Source organism: Rhinatrema bivittatum, chromosome 1, assembly GCF_901001135.1.
Source record: "Rhinatrema bivittatum chromosome 1, aRhiBiv1.1, whole genome shotgun sequence".
Lineage (NCBI taxonomy): Eukaryota > Metazoa > Chordata > Amphibia > Gymnophiona > Rhinatrematidae > Rhinatrema > Rhinatrema bivittatum.
The window spans coordinates 273,454,819-273,477,683 of record NC_042615.1 but is presented as its reverse complement, the minus strand read 5'-3'; the positions used below and the strand labels follow the sequence as shown (position 1 = coordinate 273,477,683).

Genomic DNA, 22,865 nt, shown 5'->3' with positions numbered 1-22,865 from the left:
GGCAGCAGAATTAGTAATGAAAGTCAGCACAGGACCCTATGAGCCAGTGCAAGCTCACAAGCCCTGCAGTGACTCCAGTCCCTCCTCGTGCAGGACTTCCTGTTGCCACAGACACTCAGGATAAGTCGGGGCCACTGCAGGAGCTGTGAGTGTGTGTTAGCTCTCAGACCTCACGCTGCCTTCCACTACTAATGCTGCCGCTTTTAGTGCCTGAAGAGCACTATCATTTCAGGCACTTGTAACCCCAGCTAAAGGTTTTGTGACTCCCATCTGTGGACCCAGCTCACATTTTGGGAAGCCCAGCTCTATTCTGTTTTCCTCCTTTTGATCTGCTTTCCATTGTACCACTTCTCAAAGGGATGTTACATGCGTACTATCCTTTTTAAAATTGACTAGGGAAAAATTGCCTGTAGAGATTTGCACCTGATTTTCCTCTAAAAAGCAGCACGCATAGTGGTCATTTTCAGCTGCTGTTCGGCCAGGAAAGTTTCCCAGATATTCTTATCCAGCTAACTTTGTTGGGATGTTTAGCGCTGTGCCTGGGCAGCTGAATAGACCCAGTTAGCTTAAAGTTAGCTGGATATGTTTATCCGGCTAACTTTTTTATTTTTGGCAGCCCTAAAGTTAGATGGCTATCTTGGGGCAGGTCAATGTGTTGGGATTTTCAAATTCCGCCATTTGTTCGGCAAAGCCTGAACTTAGCTGGACGAACTGCACCGAATATTGGCCTCAGAGTTCTGAAAATGGAGAACTATACTTGTTGCCGTCTCCCCCGACCTAACCTAACCTCTGATCCCACCTTCTTTTCCCTTAAAGGTATATTTATTTGTTTGTTTTTCTATACCCATGTTCAACTAGTGTTATCACACCGGTTTACATAGTGGCAGTGGAATCTATAGCATAGATTTACATGGATTTACATAGATTTGTCATAGATTTACCTAGAATTTAGCAAAGATTTATCATATATTTAGCATTGCTTTAGCATAGTTTTATATATTTATTTATTATTTATTTAACAGTTTTATAGATACAAAGGAGTCCATTTGTATAGGTTTCTACTTTACAATGAGTCAGTTTGTGTAGGTTTCTTCTTTACAATAATAGTCTGTGCTGTGAGTAACTATGGAACATGGGCAATGATAATCTTAGAAACAAGGGTGTCTTTGGCTATTTGTATTATGGAGGGAGGGGTGTAGCCCTTATAGGTTTGTAGCATATGTGATAATGTGGTTGAGGGGTGGGCATTGTATATAGTGGTGGAGGTAGTGAAAGAAATGTTGATTATAACAGTGCTGTTAATGTACATTGTAGTGTTGTAGCCTGTGAAATAATAAGACTTGATTTGTGGCGGGATGGTCATTATGTGTGATTTTGCGGTGAGGTGAGAGGGGGAGTGCTGTGTGTGTTTTTTTGGGGGTATATGTATTTTTGATCCCCAAGCTTACTTTTACCTGTGCACAGGATGGGCAGTTTTTGGACTGCCTATCTATCAGGGTAAATGACTTTTTAAAAAATCCCCTCTAACTTTACATCTTTGAAGTCTTGTGGAGAGCAAGTCTCAAAGTCCATTTATGCAGGTAAAAAAATATTTTGCCATCCCTAAGTGTAGCTAAAAGTATGTGTATTATTTCACAACGTGCACACTTTTTGCTACAATGAGAGAAAGGGCTCTCGGGGGCGCATTTATGGTAGGAGACGAAAACTACATGCATAGATTGCTTTTTCTATGCTATACGCACATATTTCCAGTATCATTCATTCTGTCCACACAAAATGCAGCTGCAGTGGTCCATGGTTTGTATTGTGTGCCTCTTATTTTGTCTCAGAGCGGGCAGCAGGCTTCAGACTTGGCCATCCTCCTGAAGGATCTGGAAACTTCATGCAGTGACATTCGGCAGTTCTGTAAAAAGATCCGACGGCGCATGCCCGGAACAGATGCACCTGGAATACCTGCAGCACTCAGCTTTGGACAACAGGTCAGGACCTCTCCTACAATGTGACCTTGAATACAGAAGATTAGATTTTCAAAGGGATGGAGCTATCTAACTATGAAATTATGTAGTTAGACTCTTTGGGTGAAATTTTTTCCCTGCTGAGCAGCCAAATATAGCCACTTAATATAACTCAATTTTTGGGCATTCTGGGGGAAAATGGCAGCAAGTTAGCTGGCTAGTGCTAATTTTCAATGCTAGCCAGCTAAAAGGTGCATTTTCAAAGGAGTTACATGTGTAAAGTTTGTATATATGCGTGTAAGTAACTTGTACTCACGTACATGCTATTTTATAAACATCAAAAGTAGTATTTTTGGTTTAGTGCACACATTTACCTGTGCAAAAAAAAAAGAGTGCTCTGGGGCATTCTGGGCTAGGGCTAAGATCTATGTGCGTAAGTTGATATTTTATAAGATATTTATGTGAATACATTAGGCCAGTGGATCTCAACCTTTTTTCTGATGGGACACACCTGGAAACCCCAATAAGCCACTCTTCATGCAGTGTAAAAGTGGAGAGCTGGAAACAGAAATACTTTTCCTCCTGCACTAAGCAAACATAAAAGAAATGCACATTCCCAAAGCTGACATATTAGGGCTCTTTCACACTGTCACTCCCTCTTCTCTTACTTCTCCCAATTATTTCCTTTCAGTCATCCCCTCTCTCTCTCACATCCCTATTCAGCAGCTTACACACTACCTCTCTCGTCCACCTCTCTAGCCCAATATCCTCAACCTCCTTTTCTCCCCTCCCCCCCCACACAGAGTGAGGAGAGCATTCGCAGTATCACTTCCAGGCTCAGCGGGAGAAGATAAAGTTTATGTTCTGTCAGACCCAGAAAAGCATTCGGCAATGTCTTGCTCTGATTTGGGTGAAGGAGGAAACAACCTCTCAGAGAGGAGAAGGAAGCAAGAATAGCCTCCTATAGGCCTGATAAAGGAGATGTCAACCAACTCCAACTCTGGCTGATGAGGGCAAGCTTCTGTTGGACCTGCGACCCATCCTTCAGGACCTTGCCCCACACTAGTGGTGTGCATACATTTTTTTTTTTCGTTGCCGTTTTTGTTTTCAGGTCCGGGGTGGGCCATTTCCATCCACCTCTCGGATCGGAAAATGTTTTCTGTCCCAATTTCATATAAAAAAAACCCAAACGTATCAACCCTTCAAATTTAATTGAATACAACCCCCCCACCCTCCCGACCCTCCCAAGACTTGCCAAAAGTCCCTGGTGGTCCAGCGGAGGTCCTGGGAGCGATATCCCGGTCTTGGGCCGGCGGCCCTTTGCCCTTACCATGTGACAGGGGCTACCTGTGCCATTCATTGCTCCTACCATGTGACAGGTGCCGACCAATGGCACCGGTAGCCTCTGTCACATGGTAAGGGCAAAGGGCCGCTGCTGCCATTTTGATTACTGGCAGCCGACTGCCTGAGAGCGGGAGATCGTTCCCGGGACCCCCACTGGACCACCTGGGACTTTCGGCAAGTCTTGGGGGGGGTCATGAGGGAGGGGGGTTGTATTTAATTAAACTTGAAGGGTTGGGACGGGTTTGGGGGGGTTTTGTTAGTAGATGTGCCCTTCCTAAGCCCCCAAAAAAGATAGGAAAACCACATGAAATTTCGTGAGTTTTCCTTTCGTTTTTTTTGCTTCCTGAAATGCAACGAAATAGGAAATATCGTCTTCATTTCCTATTTGGTTGCAAACGACTGCACACCACTACCACACTCCAGTGTGTACCAACACACCTGAGGAGAACTACTGCATTAGGAAACTTATTTGCACAATTTTATACTCGCTAATTATCTCATGCAATCAATATCAGACTCGTCTGCTGTCTGCTCTTCTCGGGTGGGAAGTACAGGGTGAAGCTCTAGGAGGGTCTCGATGAACTGGAGGTGGACTGACAAATTGGTGGAGGTATCAGCAAACTGGTGATTTTAATAACATGTGCATGTTTTAAAATATACCGACTTCCTCATACAAATCAGGGGGGGGGGTTTGGGGGGGTTTGTATGTAAAATATATGCACATACATTTCTAAAATAGGTAGAGAAAGTACACGCTTTCAATGCATTGCAGGTATTCGTGTGGAACCAAAACATATGCTCGTATGTTGGAGGGTAGACATAAGCGGATTTTATAATCTGTGTGTACCTGATACTTACAGCTTATAAAATACTGTAGTAGATATTTGGATGGCCATATACGCATGTATATGGGGCAGTGCAGAGTTGTTTGAAAGTAATCTCCTAAGTTAAGAGGCTCTCCCTATGTGCAGGGATAACTGGCTTGAATTTAGCTGGTTATGTTTTAGCTTTTCAGAGTAGCTACGCGTAAAGGCATGCACACTAACCCAGAGTCAGAGGGCATTAATGGCTATGTTCTAAAATTAGCTGGTATGTGCATGTAAATGAGGGAGTGTTGTATGCAAATTAGGCTATAACAGGTACACAGTAAACAGTATCATATGCTCTTCTCCAGCCCCTTGATTCCTTGTGCATAAGGGATACTGAATGCGGCCACCGTGGGCCTTTGATGTTGTACCTAGGTTTATTTATTTAAAATAATGTATACTCTGTTTTCCCACTATAACCAATCAAAGCAGCTAACAATTACGCAAAACAAGCTGCCACATAGCATCAAACATAAAATCAAAGTAAGCCCTCATCATGAAAAACAAGCGCTCGGAAACCATATCTATAACCTTGTTATATGTACCGCCTCTTGGCGTAATTTTTATGTTTCAATGTAAACCGATGTGATCTGTATTTTAATACAGGAACACCGGTATATAAAAATCTAAAAATAAATAAATAAATAATATCATCAGCTAGCAAGATGTCATTATTGGTTGAGGAGCAGGGGGGATTTGTCAGGTCACCAAGGCCCTTTGTTACTTGTGTGCCAGGAAAAGGTAAGGGGGTTGAGGCCACTGAGTGCCTTGCTTGTCTCTAAGAGGCAGGTATGAAATGCCCCATGCTAGCCAGCCCTTTCACTTTGGACCAGCTAGCATGGGGCAATTTTGATATGCAACATGAACATGGTACATGTTTTGGCTTGGCATGCACACTTTTTTGTGCACCTACTATAGTGGCTGCATTTTAGAAGGTGTGCCAAACAATTTAGTGCATCACCTGTTAGGGGCATTTTAGTGTGCACAGAATTTGCATGAGCTTTACTGCATAGGCCCCTGTACCTACAGTAGCTGAATATAATCCACTTTGAAGTGCCGAATGGTGGAATACTAATAAATAAATGAGAATGTAAAGATAATTTCCAATGTACAGCATGCCTGGACTGGAATACATTTTGTGTTGTTGCATATCTTCTTCTCTGTCCAGGTGTCGGACACACTGCTGGATTGCCGCAAGCATCTGACCTGGGTGGTGGCTGTGCTGCAGGAGGTGGCTGCGGTGGGAGCACAGATGGTTGCACCCTTGGCAGAAAATGAAGGGTTACAGGCAGCGAGGCTGGAAGATCTGGCATTTAAAGCCGCTGAGCAGGTGAGTGCGGTCCCAGAGTCTCACAGCATGAAGACCCTTTACAGTGGACACATTCCTGGTAATGTACTTTGGCATGGAAATAGCCCCACTGAAGCTCCAGGGAGAATCTTTTATATTTCTATGTTTTGACTGAATTCTAATGCAATTGTCCCATACATATGAAAGATATTTTGCTGTATTTTGTTTTTGTTTACTTTGTTTTGCTTCTGATCCAAAAGCTAAATCAGACAGAGTGTGAGGGGTTCATTAGAACAAGATTTGCCACACTGGGTCAGACCAAAGATCCATGAAGTCCAGTATCCTGTTTCCAACAGTGGCCAATCCAGGTCACAAGTACCCGGCAGGCTCCCAAAGGGTAAATAGATTCCATGCTGCGTATCCAAAAGTTCCTGTGTGGGCAGTGTGTTTTTAAATGGCTTTTACATGCTTTAGCCCTGATTTTCAAAGGCCCATGCACGTAAAAAGCGGGGTTTACGCACGTAACTGGACATTGCACACCTTGTGCACATTTTAAAACGGCTTGGCCACGCATGTAAACCCCGCTATGCTCACAAGTGCCGGGCCTCTCCAAGGGGGCGGGCCAGTGGGTGGGGTCTGGGCAAGGCAGGGCTGCGGCCTGTGGAAACTACTTCTGCTCTGGAGGAGAAATAAGTAGAAAAATACAAAAGTTTCGGGTAGCTAGGTAGGGGTTTGGGGTCGGGGTGGAGAGGGGAAAGGGAAGGAAGGTTAGGCAGGGGGGTAGGGAAGTTCCCTCCCATTCTGCTCCTTAATTGGAGCAGACTGGGAAGGAACTGGGGGAGGACCGATTGCATCGCCGCACATAATATTAAAAAATTCAGCCCCCCCTGCATGCACTGCCCACACACACATGCACAGATTTTAAAATCCGGTGCACGGCCATGAGGTTTTATAACATGCGTGCACTGGCGTGCACATTTTATAAAATCGGCGCGTCCTTGGCGCACATGGATGCACACACGGTCTTTTTAAAATCAGCCCCTTTATTTTCTTCTTCAAATCTAAACTAGGAATGTGCTTTCACTTAAAATGAAACAGAAAATATAAATTTAATTTCCTAGTGTTTCATTTCATTTTGAAATTGAAATGAAAGAAAACCAAATGAAATTTCTTTCAGTTTTGTTTCATTGAATGAAAAAAGAAAACCCTGTCACCAGACCCCCCCTTCCCCCTGCTGCCACCAAAACCCAGTGCTGCCAAAATAGACAAATTGAAGGGCCCCTGCCCCCACCCCAGGACTTCCCCTCCCCTTCTGGGGGGGGTTTCCAGAAGTCCAAATAGAGAAGGAGTGATCACCAGTTGCTCCTGCCCTGCCATGTCCCTATTTTAATATGGCACCAGCCAGATCGCTCCTGTCTCATCTGAACTTCTGAATGGGGAAAGATGCATCTTGAGGGGCAAAGGAATAGAACATCCAGGGGGAGATTTAATTTATAAAATTTGATGGTGCTGGGGAGTGCAGGGGTAGCCCTGTCCCTTGATTTAGTTTTTTTCTTATTTTTCCATTTATTTTGCTGTTTATTTCATTTCATATAAATGAAATGAAACAAAATAAACTTCAAATGAAACAAAAAAAAACAAAACACAAAGAAATATTTAAAAAAAAAATATAAGTGCACACCCCTTACCAAAACACATCCCTGGGAACACAATCTTGCAGTCCAGGTAAAAGTGCATATGCTGCGGAAGCCGGCACATGCTTTTAGCCAGCTAGAGGGGCCATTATTCAAACAGGGCAAGCTAGTCATGTTCATCGGTTTTAACATGGCTAGTGTGCTTGGAAAATTACTTTGCCTGTGTACAATGTGTCTCAAATAAGAGCTGGATTGCCTCTTGGCCGATGGGAACTTAAAATATTTCATTGCACAAGGGGAATATGTAAAAGTGACTAAGTAACTCTTTCCCAATAGGGAGAAGGCATGCGGCCTTCTCCCTAATGGCACATGTTCTGTGCATGAGACTGAGATATTGCCATGCTTTCCGTTACTATATTTTCACTGAATACGATACACATTGTTCTTTTGACATTAAGCTTATCAAGTATAGCTATATCTGGGGGATGTTTGCTAAAGTATTAATCATTACAATTTGTATATTATAGAAGGAAGCTTCCTCATTCTCTGTGTTTGAAAATCACCCTCCTTCTATGTGGATAAAAGTATGCATGGAGAGTAGGTGTTCCCTGGAGGCATGCTTAGATTAGGGGAGGAAAAAAAACGCAGCTAAATTCCGTTTTCATATCTACACGCATTCTATTTTATGGGAAAAGTACCCACAGAAAACGCAGGTACAAAAATGTCTATGGGTACTTGTTTCCCCCAGGCAATTTTCAAAGGGAAGGCAGGTCTATAAATTCTCTTCCTGAGACCTGGAGCAAAGCCAGTAGGTGAAAAGTACCTGTGGACTTTGCATCAAAGCGGAAAGTTGGGAAATTGCCCTAAAAGAAAAAAAGGACAAGTTTCCAAGCCATTAACCCATGTAAAAAAGCTTGCTTGAAAATGTCATTCCTCTGGCTGCTTAAAAATCTGTGTGCTTGTAGCTGGGATGCGAGGATGCATCCCCAGAGGCATGTTTAGGTCGGGAGTGAGGGGGAATAGCATGTGCACTTTTGAAATTGTCATGTATGCATGCTGTTTTCTCCCTGCCTGCACAAAAGAGCAGATGGAAAGTTCATAGCTGCTTTTAGTGCACATGCTTTATGTAAATTTTCAAAACAGAAACAACACCTGTAATTTCTCTGTGAAATTTTACGTAAAGTGCATGCATTAAAAGCACTTACCTAGCTTTCAACTATAAGAACTATCTGAAAATTGCCCCATGAGTCTTATTAACTGGAGTCCAGGTCTCTCTATCTATCTTTCTCTTCATCTGCATTTATCCATACAGCAGGGATCTTTTTTTCTCTCTCTCTTTCCCATTTTCTTCTCTTCCAGCTGGTGTGTAGCATACTTCTTGGAGGATGTATAACACGTGTGTGTGTTTTCTGTACAGATTTATGGTGCTCAAGGCATCGACCCTCATGAGTGTCTACGCCAGTCCTGCAACATTCTTATTGCAACCATGAACAAGATGGCTACAGCCATGCAGGAGGGAGAATACGATGCCGACAAGCCCCAGAACAAGGTGGGTTGAAATTTGCCATTGATTCTCTCTACTGGGGATCTCGGGGGCTAAGCTTGCAAAATTCAATTCGAATGACTCCACCACCAAGCTGAGAGAGCAGCTACCCTGGATGGCTGAGAGGAAGGAAAAAGAGGACATGTCTTAGATGTATTGAGTATCCATTACTAACTCATCTCTAATATTTTCTCACTAGCACTTATGTTATTGGCTTTCACTTCAATGAAGTGTCAAATTAATTCAACAGACTTTCAACTTTTATTTGGTAATCCCAAACGTTGCTCATGTTAGATACTTTTTTTTAAAGTTAATATGAATAGTATACAATATAGGGAGGTGAAGAACAAGGGGCCTTGAGATACAAAAATGGTCTGGGGCTCTTGTAAATTGAATCCATTTCAGTTCAAAGCAGTCACGAGGTCCATATTATTCAGCCCGTTTGCTTCTTTCCTCTTTACGTCATTTCATCATCTCTCTCCTCACCAAAGCACCCAGAATCGCTCAAATCAGAGAAACGCTGCCCTGCTGTAACCTCCATTTTCTGTTGCAGTTGCCGCCGCCTGTGGAGCAGAGAGCCGCTGCTCTCCGGGCTGAGATCACAGACGCTGAGGGAATCGGTCTGAAACTGGAGGACAGGGAGACGGTCATCAAAGAGCTGAAGAAGTCGCTCAAAATCAAGGTGGGGCTGCAACAGTGCAGTGAGCAAGAAGGGAGACAAGGAGCTCACGTCCCCCCCCACGGCTGGAAGAGGATGGTTTCATATGTCCATTGTGTTCATTCCTGAGACCATCATCCCATTTCTCTGTACTCTGAGCTTTCTCTCATGAAACCCTCCTCACTGCCTTTCCCCTCCCCCCCCCCCCTTTTTAGCGTAGCTAGAACAGGAAATAGGCTAAGATCCATTTAAGCTGTGCTCTTCAAGCTCACGACAGACTTCTTTCTATCCGGTAGCCAATGGGACAGAACGCTATTAGAAGTACAGCTACCCCCTAACAGAATTCTCTCTCTTTGCCAAAAATCTACAGCCAAATCAAATTCCAGCTCAGGAAAGATGTAAACTTTTGTTAATTCTTGCAAGCCCTTGTATTAAACGAAGCATAGTTTAAAACAAACCAACCAACCCAGAGACAAAAAAAAAAAAATAATTATGAGCAGAGTTGCATGCAAAAATATTTGCTATAAATGGAAAGGGCAATTTGCATAGAGGGCCACGTAAGAATGTGAGCAAAGCTTCATGCAAAATTTGTGAAACGTGCAATATTTTTCTGCAATAGAAAGAGGTGGGCCCTTGGAGAAATTCTGTGGGAAATGGCTTTTAGTTGAGTGGTGTATCAGTGTGGCAAGAGGTTTATCCTGGGGATTTTGGGTATCTCTTTAAGTGGTGTGGGAGAACTGCTAGGGTGAGTGTGCCCTGGCTCTTTATAAGCTGCGCTGCACTGCACAAGGGTTTTGAGAAAAAGAACAGGAGAGTTTGGCGGGAAACTGGAATGAAGTCAGGAAGGGGGAGTTTCTCCTTCCCTTGCAGCCATCGGCCAGTGTCCAGCAGGGCCATGGCTCCAGGAGATGCAGCAGACACTCTTGGGTTGTGCCTACTCCGGCACCTGGGGGGAATCATGAATTTTAAATGGGAAGAAGATGTGAAAGGATCTGTGAGTACTGCAGGCAATTTTGTCTGAAAAGGATGGACTAAGGGCTAGTCCCTATGCTAAAGGAGAAGACGAGAATGTAGTTGATGCTCTGCTAATGGGCATTTATGGAGGCAGTGTGTTTTGCTGTCATTCTTGCCGCTACTAATGCTGTAAGAAACTCGTGAGCGTTTTATGAGTTCTTACTCTGGCTGCTGGTAACTCCACAACTGTGAAATAAAACGTTTTTAGTTTGAAGAGACCCTTTGGCGTGAGCCCCTCCTTTTCCAAAGGCCGGAGTTTGACAGAGGTCATTATCAATTGTGGAAGAAGTTGGGGGTGCAGCCAGATGGGGTCATGGTGGGAGGGAAAGCAGCAGTTGGTGGAGCTGTCCCAGTCCATCACGGTAAAATACAGCTTTCACCTGTAAACCAGGTCAACTACACTGGCTGCTCAACCATTTTTGCTTTTGAACCACATACAGGCTGATACAGTACAGTGCACTCCGGTGCACTGTTAACCCGCATTTTGACGCGCTTTCTTGACGCGCTATTACCCCTTACTGAATAAGGGGTAATATTCAGTAAGGGGTAAGTAAAATGTGCAGCCAAGCCGCACATTTTACTTTAAGAAATTAGCACCTACCCAAAGGTAGGCGTTAATTTCTGCCGGCGCCGGGGAAGTGCACAGAAAAGCAGTAAAAACTGCTTCTCTGTGCACCCTCTGACTTAATATCATAGCGATATTAAGTCGGAGGTCCCAAAAGTTTAAAAAAAAGTTAAAAATTAAAAAAAAAAAATTGAAATCAGCCTGCGGCTCGCGGGTTGAAAACCGGACGCTCAATTTTGCCGGCATCCAGTTTCCAAACCCGTGGCTGTCAGCGGGTTTGAGAACCGACGCCGGCAAAATTAATGGTCAGCTGTCAAACCTGCTGACAGCCGCCACGCCTGTCCGAAAAGAGGCGCTAGGGACACTAGCGTGTCCCTAGCGCCTCTTTTTAGCGCGGGCCCTAATTTAAATATTTTGTTTTACTGTATCGCGCGCACAGGACACTGGCCTGTGCACTCGCCTGCTCTCCCGCGAACTTTACTGTATCGGCCTGATAGAGAGTGGTGATCACCTCACAGACATTGAACCCTCTTTCATTTTATGTGCCGCTCCCCCCCCCCCCCCCCCATATGTAAACAAGCCTGGTAGAAAAATAACCTGAAAAGTTTTGCTACTGGAAATGTTGCAAAACAAATAAAATAATCACTACATCTCATAGAGATGCAGGGTTTTTTTGTTTTCTTTCTTTTTTTGCTAAATCCAACCTGTGAAGCAACTTTTGCACATATTTTGCCATACTCGTGTTTTACTGAGCAGCATTGCATGATTTTGTATCATAACTCAATTATTAATTTGAATAAAATTCTGCTTGCGTAAAAGTATGCGCAAAATTATACTTTTCATGAAAGTGAAAACATTTGCAAAGCCCATTTTGTGCTCAAAAATGCCAAATAGCGAGCACCATACCGTTTGCTGGTTGTGCACATGAAGCAGCATTAACAGCTTTTTCTGCTTGCAATACGTCAGCCCCAAAGGGTTTTACCCACTGTCTCAAAGCTGCCCACCCAAAGTGCAAAAGGAGGCAGACCTGGGGCGGTGGGGGAGTGCATGTGTAGATAGTAGTTTCTAATTCATGTGCATACATTTCAAGCAAAATTCTACCCATGCAAAAAGCAGGTACTAGTAGCCGCATGTACTTTGTGCTCATGGAAAGTTACATAGAAAAAGTGCATGCATACTTTCACTTAGAAAATTGGTGCAAAACCCATAGGTACACAGTGGTTGAAAATTCCCTCCCCCTTCAACCCAGAAGTCGAGTGAGGACCAAGGATATGGGCTTGCAGTTGAGTATGGGCAGCAGACTGCAAACCATTCTCTCTCTCTCTTTAGGGTGAAGAGCTGAGTGAGGCCCATGTGCGTCTCAGTCTCCTGGAGAAGAAACTGGACAGTGCTTCCAAAGATGCGGATGAGCGGGTAGAAAAAATACAAACCAAGCTAGATGAGACGCAGGTCCTGCTCAAAAAGAAGGAGAAGTAAGGAGACTTGCTTGGAGATTCTTCAGTCCCTCTGTCCTCGTGCAGATAGCAATAGCCTGATGTCATGGGTCTCTGTGCCCTTCCCCTTCCATTACCCACCCCCTTCAAAGCATGGAGGGGAAAGGTTAGCTGTTTGCTTAGCCAGCAAGTTTGCAAAGTGCTTTGAAAGTTGCAGTACTTCCTCCTATTTTACTTTCGCTTAATTGTTAATTTTATCCATACAAACCTGAAGGACATTAAAGGCTAAATGTACTAAACATTTTTCCCATGCCCGCAGAAAGGGGAAATCCCTTTTATATATCTAGCTCTCAGTGACTACCACTCACTGCATCTTCAGTTTATGTCTTGCCCCCACCTGACAAAGTAGCCTCTTCTCCTTGAAAGCTCATACCTCAATAAATCAGTTAGTCTTTGTCATTTTTTTGCTGCTACAGACTAACATGGCTACCCTTCTGGCAGCATCTATATATATGCTATGCTTATGTCCACTACTGTGGCCTCTGTTAGGTCTCGCACTGTGCAGCCAGTGGTCACCTTGGGATGCCCTGTTCAGGCCAACATGCATACGTTGCAAAGCTCTGCAGCCCAGATAGCATGGGTTCATGAGGGCAGATGGCCTGATGACATTGGAAACCACATCCCCATGGTAAAGTGTGTGCTGCAGGGTCACATGATATAAGTTTGTACAATAATTGAAACTACTTGTGTGTGTTTTATATACATTTTTATTGGTTGTTGTATTAATTATTGTACCGTTATTGATGTTTTATTCATACATTCAGTTGTAATCCACCCAGAATGGGCGGCATAGAAATTTCTATAAATAAATAACCTGCCAGAGGAGTAAGGAGGGGTCAGATCTAGTAAGCAGCAAGGATACAAGTGATGGTGTTGGACTGGGTAAGAGTGCTGGGTCCAGCAGGAGCAAGGATGGCATGGGTAAAACATTTCTATCACAAGAAAAAGCCTGACACCAACAATTGCATTCCAAGATCCACAATTATCAAAGAAGGTACAGATATAAAGATCTTGGTCTTACACCTCAATGAAATATATAAAGAAGGTGTTGTAGGACCATCAATGTTGAGCAATGTATATTTTATATATCACACACTGTATAACTTAAGATCCACTTTTATGTGATTTTTTAATGAAAATTTTTGGATACATATAAAAATGATTCCTGATCATTTATAACTCCATACAAGTGACAGAAACGAATGATGTCATTGCTGCTAATATCAACAACCCCAATGTCATTACTTATCTCAATATGTGTCCACTCGTGTAAACAAACCCCAACATAAATTCACGTTTCGGACACAGCCTGCATCAGGGGGGTGGATGCTGAGATCCCCATTCACTTGAAAATAATCTGAGCTCTGTTCACCGCGTCAGAGATTCATTTGTGGAGGGTCCAGTCCTGCATGCCGTGTCTAAATATCCCTGTCACAGAAAACAGGAAAGCTCCGGGGTTTTTAAACTGAAATCAGGAAATGACATAACTGCGGCTGTGAGTAAAACAACATTAGTAAAACCATCAAATTAGGGAGTACCAGTTAATCATTTCATTCAAGCCATCAGGTGCTACAGATCTTAAGCTAAAAATCCAAAATTATTCTCTCTTATTCAGGTTATACTGTGTGTCTCCACCGTGACATGAAGGATTCAGTTATTCTAAGACAGACCATCTTAAATCACTAAAAGGATGGGCAGAACGTTGACAGTGGGAGACCATAGGAGCTGTATTTATGCAGCTTTTATGTTCAATCAATCTGGTTCTAATGCATCTAATGCCAATAGACCCCCACATTGCGACATATATGCAGCTAGTCTTAAGAGACTTGGACACTTTCAACAAACTGTACCTCATTACACATGAGGAATTGCCAAAGACTGGTCTTTACAACAACAACGGGCATTGCAGAAATTATCTCAATGTCATGATATAATTGTCAAACCTGTTGACAAAGGAGGGGCAATCGTCCTTCAGAGCAGTACACAATATGGGCCGGATTTTAAAAGGGTTACGTGCATAAGGTACGCGTGTAACCTTTTTAAAAACCCCTGCGCGCGCCGAGCCTATTTTGCATAGGCTCAGCGGCGCGCACAAGCTCCGGGACGCGTGTAAGTCCCGGGGCTTGCAAAAAGGGGCGGTCGGGGGCATGGCCATGGGGCGTGTGGGCGGTCCGGGGGCATGACCGAGTGCCCTGACACAGCGACCTGTGTCGGGGCCTGCCGCGCCGGCGCACGTAAGTTACTACAGCCCAGAGGCAGTAGTAACTTTTCAGATAAAGGTAGCGGGGGTCTAGATAGGGCCGGGGGGTGGGTTAGGTAGGGGAAGGGAGGGGAAGGTGCGAGGGGGTGGAAGGAAAGTTCCCTCTGAGGCCGTTCCGATTTCGGAGCGGCCTCGGAGGGAACGGGCAGCGTGCGCAGGGCTCGGCCCGCGCAAGTTGCACAAATGTGCACCCCCTTGCGCGCGCCGACCCCGGATTTTATAAAATCCAGCGTACTTTTGTTCGTGCCTGCTGCGCGAACAAAAGTACATGCGCGTGCTGTGCTTTAAAATGTACCCCTATGTTACCGAGATTTGGCACCAATTGGGCAATTCCTGCTACTATTCTCCTCTCACCTCCGATCCAAACAATTTGGGAATTTTAGCTTAAGATCAGTAACACCCAATGGCAACAAAAACGTTTTTATATATTTCATTGAAGTTTAAGACCAAGATCTTTATATCAGTACATTCATGGGTAAAACATTTCCCAGTGAATTTCACCAGGTATCAGCTAATTCTATATGTTAGTTTGCCCATTTACCACATAGTCTGACCTTTCCAAAGTAACCTCTGTTTGCCGTTATGTCAAAAGTAAGTTATCCATGACAAATGAATTCACACCCAAAAGCACCCCACATAGTTTCACAATTCTTCCATCTACCTCCTAATTTTATGCGGAGTGTGCGTTGCTGCAGGGTCACACAATGTAAGTTTGCATGGATTTGGGTTTCTGGTGTTCTCTTGGACTCTGACAGATCTTGTCTATCTACTACTTCTTTCCAGGGAGTTTGAGGAGACAATGGATGCACTTCAGGCTGATATTGACCAGTTGGAGTCTGAGAAGACAGAGCTGAGGCAGCGCCTGAACAACCAGTCTAAACGAACTGCTGAAGGCGCACCTGTGTCTGGAGTCACTTCTCTTGTCACTGGTATTGCAGGAGGTGGGTGACTGTGTTGCTGTGGCATAGTGCGTGCCACAGAGTGTCACTTTTTGAACTCCTGAAAGGGAAAAGGGAGGAATTTACAGGATTGACCGTGTACTGTGTCCCCTAACCTATAGTGCTTATATTTTTAATTTATGAAAGGGGATAATATAGCCACATTACCTACAGGTCAATCAAAAATGTACTGTTATTTTCACATGTCTAGGGGTGGCTTATCCATTATGCAGCCTAGATGATTTTTCAGGATTTTTCTTTTGGTATTTTACAGAGTGCTTGCTTATTTATTTATTTATTTATTTATTTATAGCAATTAAGTATTCCACCCATACCATATTTCTGTTCTGAGCAGATTAGAAAATATAAAATAAGCAGAAAAGCAGCACAATTTTGAACACAACAAACAATAATAAAAATAGCAGAAAGCAAAACTAATAAAATAAAAATAAATAATCTAGGAAATAGTAAAAGCTTCCTTATAAAGATAGGCTTTCAAAATTTTACAAAAAGCCTTATAATCGGACATCTGATGCAACTCCAGTGGAAGGTTATTCCAAAGAATAGCCCAATATGTGAAAAGGCATGACAGTAATGAAATGAAATGGTCCCTGTCTTCATAAGAACATAAGGCTTGCCATACTGGGTCAGACCAAGGGTCCATCAAGCCCAGAATCCTGTTTCCAACAATGGCCAAGCCAGGTCACAAGTATCTGGCAGGATCCCAAGGGGTAGATAGATCCTAAGCCTCTTATCCCAAGAATAAGCAGTGGTTCCTGCAATTCTCCCTTAATAATAGTTAATGGACTTTTCCACCAGGAACTTGTCCAAACCTTTTTTAAACACAGCTATACTAATAGCTTTCATCACATCTTCTGGCAATGAATTCCAGAGCTTAATTATGCATTGGGTAAAAAAATATTTTCTCTTACTAGTTTTACATGTTTTTACCCAATAACTTCATTGTGAGTCCCCTGGTCTTTGTATTTTTCAAAAGAGTAAACAACTGATTAATATTTACTAATTCCATTCCACTCATTTTATAGACCTCTATCATATCTCCCCCCAGCCCTCTATTCTCCAAGCTGAAGTATCCCCATCTCTTTAGCCTTTCTTCATAGGGGAATTGTTCCATTCCCTTTATCATCGTGGTCGCCCTTCTCTGTACCTTTTCTAATTCTGGTCACCACATCTTTCTTGAGATGTGGTGACCAGAATAGAACATACTACTCAAGATGAGATCACACCATGGAGCGATAGAGAGGCATTATGATATTCTCTGTTTTATTCTCCATTCCTTTCCTAATAATCCCTAGCATTCTATTTGCTTTCTTGGCTGCTGCTGCACACTGAGCAGAAAATTTCAACGTATTTTCAACAATGACGCCTAGATCCTTCTCCTGAGTGGTGACTCCTAATGTGGAACCTTGCATTTTGCAGCTATAAGTTGGGTTACTCTTCCCGCTAGGGTAGATTTTCAAACCGCGCGATTTGGCGTACTTTTGCTGGCGCATTAGGCGCAAGCAAAAGTACGCGGGATTTTAGTAGATACGCGCGTAGCCGCTAAAATCCTGGATCGGTGCGCGCAAGGCTATCAATTCCGTATAGCCGGCGCGCGCCGAGCCGCGCAGCCTACCCCCGTTCCCTCCGAGGCCGCTCCGAAATCGGAGCGGCCTCGGAGGAAACTTTCTTTTGCCCTCCCCTCACCTTCCCCTCCCTTCCCCTACCTAACCCACCCGCCCGGCCCTGTCTAAACCCCCCCCCTTACCTTTGTCGGGGGATTTACACCTCCCGGAGGGAGACATAAATCCCAGCGGGCCGCTAGTGCGCCGGGACGCAACCTGGGGGCGGGTCCGGAGGGCGCGGCCACGCCCCCGGACTGCCCCGGGCCATAGCCACGCCCCCGGGCCCGCCCAGGAACGCTCCCGCCACGCCCCAAAAACGCTGCGCGGTTCGGGCCCGCCCCCGACACCCCCCCCTCAGAAAACCCCGGGACTTACGCGAGTCCCGGGGCTCTGCACGCGCCGGTAGGCCTATGCAAAATAGGCTCACTGGCGCGCAGGGCCCTGTTCGCCTAAATCCGCCCGGATTTGGGCGGATTTAGGCGAGCAGGGCTCTTAAAATCCGCCCCATAGTGCATCACTTTGCACTTGTTTACCAAATTTGATTTGCATGCCCAATCTCCCCCTTTTGCAATGTCCTCTTACAATTTTTCACAATCCTCTTCTGATTTGACAACTTTGAATACTTTTGTGTCATTGGCAAATTTGATCACCTCACTTGTTCCCATTTCCAGGTCAATAAAACCGCACCTATTACTCTACTTTTGAGAATTGTTTTTCTCATTCTCCCTACAGGCTTGTTTTGTCAATCTGTCTTGACAAGATTTTAAACTCCTTGAAGCAAGGACCATCTCTTATATGCATCTATAGAGCGCTGTGTACATCTTGTAGAACTATATAAATGTTTAAAAGTGGTAGTAATAGTAGTGTGGGCCTTGTGTAATATTTACAGTGTTGCTTTGCCAAAGGCAGAGTTGTTGCGGTGAGTTCTGGGTATTAGTGCTGTTTGGTATTGACAGATTTATTATATAGGTCGGGGGGGGGGTTGTAGGGTCTTGTGTTAATTCACAAAATGCCTGCTAATGGAAGACGTTTGTCACTGGTACTGAGGAGACAACAGAATTTATATTTTTGTAGGGGGGAGTAGTAAGGGGAAACCCTAGAGTTCAGAGATTACTTTCAGCCACTACTGATGGCAGTATGTGTGCACAGGCACAATCCCTTGCAGAGGCGGAGTCAGTGGGGGAAAAAGGCATTGTTCGGCGTCAATATCTGTGCCTAAGAACTCCCCTGAATAACTGAAGTTTTAAAACACAAAAACAGATAAAATGAAAGATACTCAGTGCTGTTATTTTTGACTAGGAGTTTTTTTACCTGTCCTGAAAAAACTGAGATTGCTGTCTGCTATTCACTTCAGTGCTATAACTGGGAGTTCTGTGCTGAGGTTTCTATGGGCAGAGAGCCCTGTAAGAGCTGTGTTTCTTCTAAGGGCCTTTAGGCATCCTAGGCAAACCTTCAGCCTTGTGCCCGGCCGGAGATTTTGAAAATTAAAATCAGCAATCATTATAATCCCCCTATTTAAAAAAAATCATATCACAATGTCCAATGAATGGGTCATCTGTGTTTTGGTTTGTTTTTTTGGAGGGGGGACGCTCGTCCCCCCTCCAAAAAAACAAACCAAAACACAGATGACCCATTCATTGGACATTGTGATATGATTTTTTTTAAATAGGGGGATTATAATGATTGCTGATTTTAATTTTCAAAATCTCCGGCCGGGCACAAGGCTGAAGGTTTGCCTAGGATGCCTAAAGGCCCTTAGAAGAAACACAGCTCTTACAGGGCTCTCTGCCCATAGAAACCTCAGCACAGAACTCCCAGTTATAGCACTGAAGTGAATAGCAGACAGCAATCTCAGTTTTTTCAGGACAGGTAAAAAAACTCCTAGTCAAAAATAACAGCACTGAGTATCTTTCATTTTATCTGTTTTTGTGTTTTAAAACTTCAGTTATTCAGGGGAGTTCTTAGGCACAGATATTGACGCCGAACAATGCCTTTTTCCCCCACTGACTCCGCCTCTGCAAGGGATTGTGCCTGTGCACACATACTGCCATCATACAGCTGCTGAACCTGGGGAGATAAATGAATCAGGACTGCACATTTTCATTCACAGTCATTGGTAATCTGTTCTAGAATATGATCCTTTACAACTGTCAGGAATCCACAATCATGCTGCAGACATTCTTGAAATTCAGCACTCATTTCAATGATGTAATTCACACATACTCACACGATAAAGGCAGAATAAACACACACATCTAAATATCAAACAAAAAGAATGTGTGGCAGAGGATAGTCCATTACTGTATTGGACATGTATTGAACAGTAATGGACTATCCTCTGCCACACATTCACCAGTTAACATAATTAGTTATCCATCACTGTACACAAATAGACAGCCCATGGTACTTGCGTTGTACCCATGGGCCTATAAGAACTTTTTTTAAAAGGAAACCCTGCACAGGATTTCTCTTTGAAAATTGGACTGGTGGGACTACAGCAGGTCTACCATACACCTGTGGAAAGTTAATGTGTGACTTGCAAAATGAAAATCTCACTCAGACCTTCCCTCAAAACTTACTCTCTCCACCCTGTCTCTGCCCCTTTATAGACATGGGTTAAAGTACCCATGCTATGAACAATGCATGTACTTTGCTCCATGGACATGTACAGAGATGGAAAAGCTCCCCCAGAACTCAGAAATCCTGAGATTCTTTTTCTGAGCATGTGCGGTTGTTTCTGAGCAGCTGCTGCTGCCCAAGGTTCCTCGGTCTTTTTTCTTCTGTTTGTGTGAAAGGGTGTGATTTGCCTTTTCTCTTTCAGCACTTGCCAAACTTTTTCCTTGCATATTTTGTTCATGGGTTCTTTTTCTTTTCTTGAGGTATTTTTTTTCTTGTCGTGAATCCTGCCCCAAAAGTGTTTCTTCCTGTTGACAGACAGCAAACTGGGCTTCAAAAGATGTCCCCATTGTTCCTAAAATATGTCTTTATCAGGTTAGCATGACTGCTGTGTTTGCTGCTTAGGCCCATTGGATGATGTGCATAACTGTACTGCCTATGCCCAAATATCACCCAGGGCCAGAAGATCTAAAAGCTATACACAAAGAATTTTTAACTTCTCTTCAAACCATCACCTAAATCAAAAAAAGCAGAGTCCATGTGGCAGCCTGAGCGGTGAGTGGCTGGTAACAGCCAGAAAAAACAACCAATATGCTCTGGCTGTGGCTTAAGTGCACATTATTTACAGTGGAATTAACTTCAGACAGTCTGGCAGCATGCCTTTACTTAAGGTATCACAAAGAATATCGCTCATCTTACTTCAGGTATAGCACAAACCTTAATCTTGGGAGGTCTTTGTAACAGGTATCTCTCTCTCTGCTTCCTGGGCCTTCCCAGGCTCTCTCCGGCCCTGCCAACTTAACTCCTAACTAAAGGGAACTCCCCTGCACCAGAATCCCTTGCAGTATTGATAGTTAAGGACCACCAGGTCAGATACCTGTGGCCAGTCCTTTAAGGTGGTTTGAGGGAGTTTCTTATGAAATCCCTCACAGTCCCCTCATGTTAAGTGCCATGACTCAGAAGTCATGGCACTGGTGCAACTCCTTCTCTACTAAAGAGGGAGAAAAACTGCAGTGTTAGGCGCCAAAGTATACAGGAGCCAAAACAAGCCCTTGGAGCACCTACAACAAATTGGTGCACAGAAATACACCTTTGGCACCATCAATCTTCAGCAAAGAATTTTCACCAGCACTGTTGACAAGGAAACAAACCATAATCTTCATCCATGCTGTCAACTTCTTGGCTCCGAGATAGAAATCTCTGTATCTATCACAGAAAGAGTCAGTTTATTCTGAATCTACTTTCACCAAACACTCAATGCCAATTCTAGTTCCAGAATCAGATAGTTCCTGTACTGAGATTCCTACTTTCAAACAAGATCATTATCCCCTTTATTAGGAAAACATGGCTTGACTCCATCAAAAACTATTTTTCTAATATTCCTCCTCTAGCCCAGTTAGAAATAATATCTCCCCTTTTGGGGTCCATAGCCCCCGAATCTGAAACTTAATATATTATTCTGCCATATCAAGCCAGGCAAGAAATTATACAAACTGAATCACAGTTTGTCTCAATGTTCGCCTTAGTCCAAGGATAGGACAATATCAGAAGGACGACCTATAATACTGTTTGACTCTCAAGAAGGATCACAGTCAACAATTCTCTGTCATACCATTCTGATGATGATGAGTCCACCGGTCTTCCATCGGACCCCCTCTCCACAGTCTGCTGGAGGACATGTTGTATCCTGCCTTTGTCCAAAAAATGGCAAAGGCAATATCATGCCTTTACAAGAGGAAGCAGAACCTAGAGAAGAAATATGTGATGTGCTAAAAGGACAGGGTGGCCCATGGAAAAGTAGCCTGCATCCAATGCACTGGTATATTCCATGGGCCACCCTGTATATTCAAGCTGTATAACAAGTATTAGTTGTTCTACTTCACAGCGTTCTACAGGAACTCCAAACAAGAAGGTGGCAGCTGCCATTGTCATCACTACCAGTAGCAAGGAAGTTAGATCTCAAAGTTCAACCTTCTGCACATCAAAACATACAACTCCCCCCATAAACTTATAGTAGTGGAATTTGTTTTGAAAAAAGCAAAGCCTTCAAAAGTACATTCTAGTACCCCTCCGGGTCAAGATGCAAAGTTAGTCGACACCATGGCAAAAAAAGATTTTCCCATTAGCTAAGTTAAAATATAAGATAGCTGCCTACCAACTATATATGGTGCAATACATGTATAACTCCTTGCAAAAGCTGTACGACATGATCCAACAGCTTTCTTTAGCTTCCATGGCTTGTTTCACTCCTGCATTGCAAGAAGCAGGAAAAGGTGGGAAACATCTAATTCATTCAGGTTATGATGCATCCTTCAAAACGTCTGCAGGAGCAGGAATGGAGAGGAATCCAATCAGATTTAAAAAGAGAGGTTATATGGGTGTGGCGACACTGGCCGAAGGTAGTAAGTCGCGCAGCTGAATTCTTGAAAGATTATAGTGCAGAGAGGTGGCTCAGTGGGAAAGCTGAGAGGATTCAGATCCCCTGGCTGTCACAGCTGGCCAGGCTTTCTCCCACCAGAGATCACTGAACCTGAAGCTCTAGCATAAAGGCAGCTGTCACCTCAACAGCAGCCCTTCCAAGCTAGTGTGGATCCCTGTGCTGCTCACGGCATGCCACCGGGATAAGGGATGAAGAAAAAGCCACAAACCTTGTAGAAGAAAAAGATAAAGCCACCATCACCGTTTCACACACAACCTTTCACACAAAAGCAATGAATTTTCAATGTTTTTTTAATTTATATTTTTATTATATTTGTTCATTTACAATAAGTGAATAAATCACTGTGAAAAATGACCATTTAATCTCTGTTGCCTGTCTTTTAACCATCTTGTAATCCACAAAAAGGACATCACCTCCTATCCCACGACTTTTTAGTTTTCTTAGAAGCCTCTCAAACAGGACTTTGTCGAACGGTTTCTGAAAATCCAAATTATACCACATCTACCGGTTCACCTTTGTCCACATTTATTTAGCTCTTCAAAAAAATGTAGGAGATTTGTGAGACAAGACTTCCTTTAGGTAAATCCATATTGGCTGTGTCCCATCAAACAATGTCTAAATTTCCC

General features: G+C 43.6%; 1 protein-coding gene across 8 annotated transcripts in view; it reads left to right on the top strand.

The window, feature by feature from the left end:
• Positions 1-22,865, top strand: part of LOC115087513 (dynactin subunit 1-like) — a 281,663-nt gene that overhangs the window by 223,514 nt on the left and 35,284 nt on the right. For all 8 annotated transcript variants that reach the window (XM_029594829.1, XM_029594819.1, XM_029594856.1 and 5 more), the window contains 6 exons: positions 1,830-1,979; positions 5,334-5,495; positions 8,505-8,636; positions 9,184-9,312; positions 12,197-12,339; positions 15,404-15,561. In XM_029594829.1, the coding sequence (XP_029450689.1) occupies positions 1,830-1,979; positions 5,334-5,495; positions 8,505-8,636; positions 9,184-9,312; positions 12,197-12,339; positions 15,404-15,561 (874 nt within the window). The remainder of the gene's footprint in view (positions 1-1,829; positions 1,980-5,333; positions 5,496-8,504; positions 8,637-9,183; positions 9,313-12,196; positions 12,340-15,403; positions 15,562-22,865) is intronic.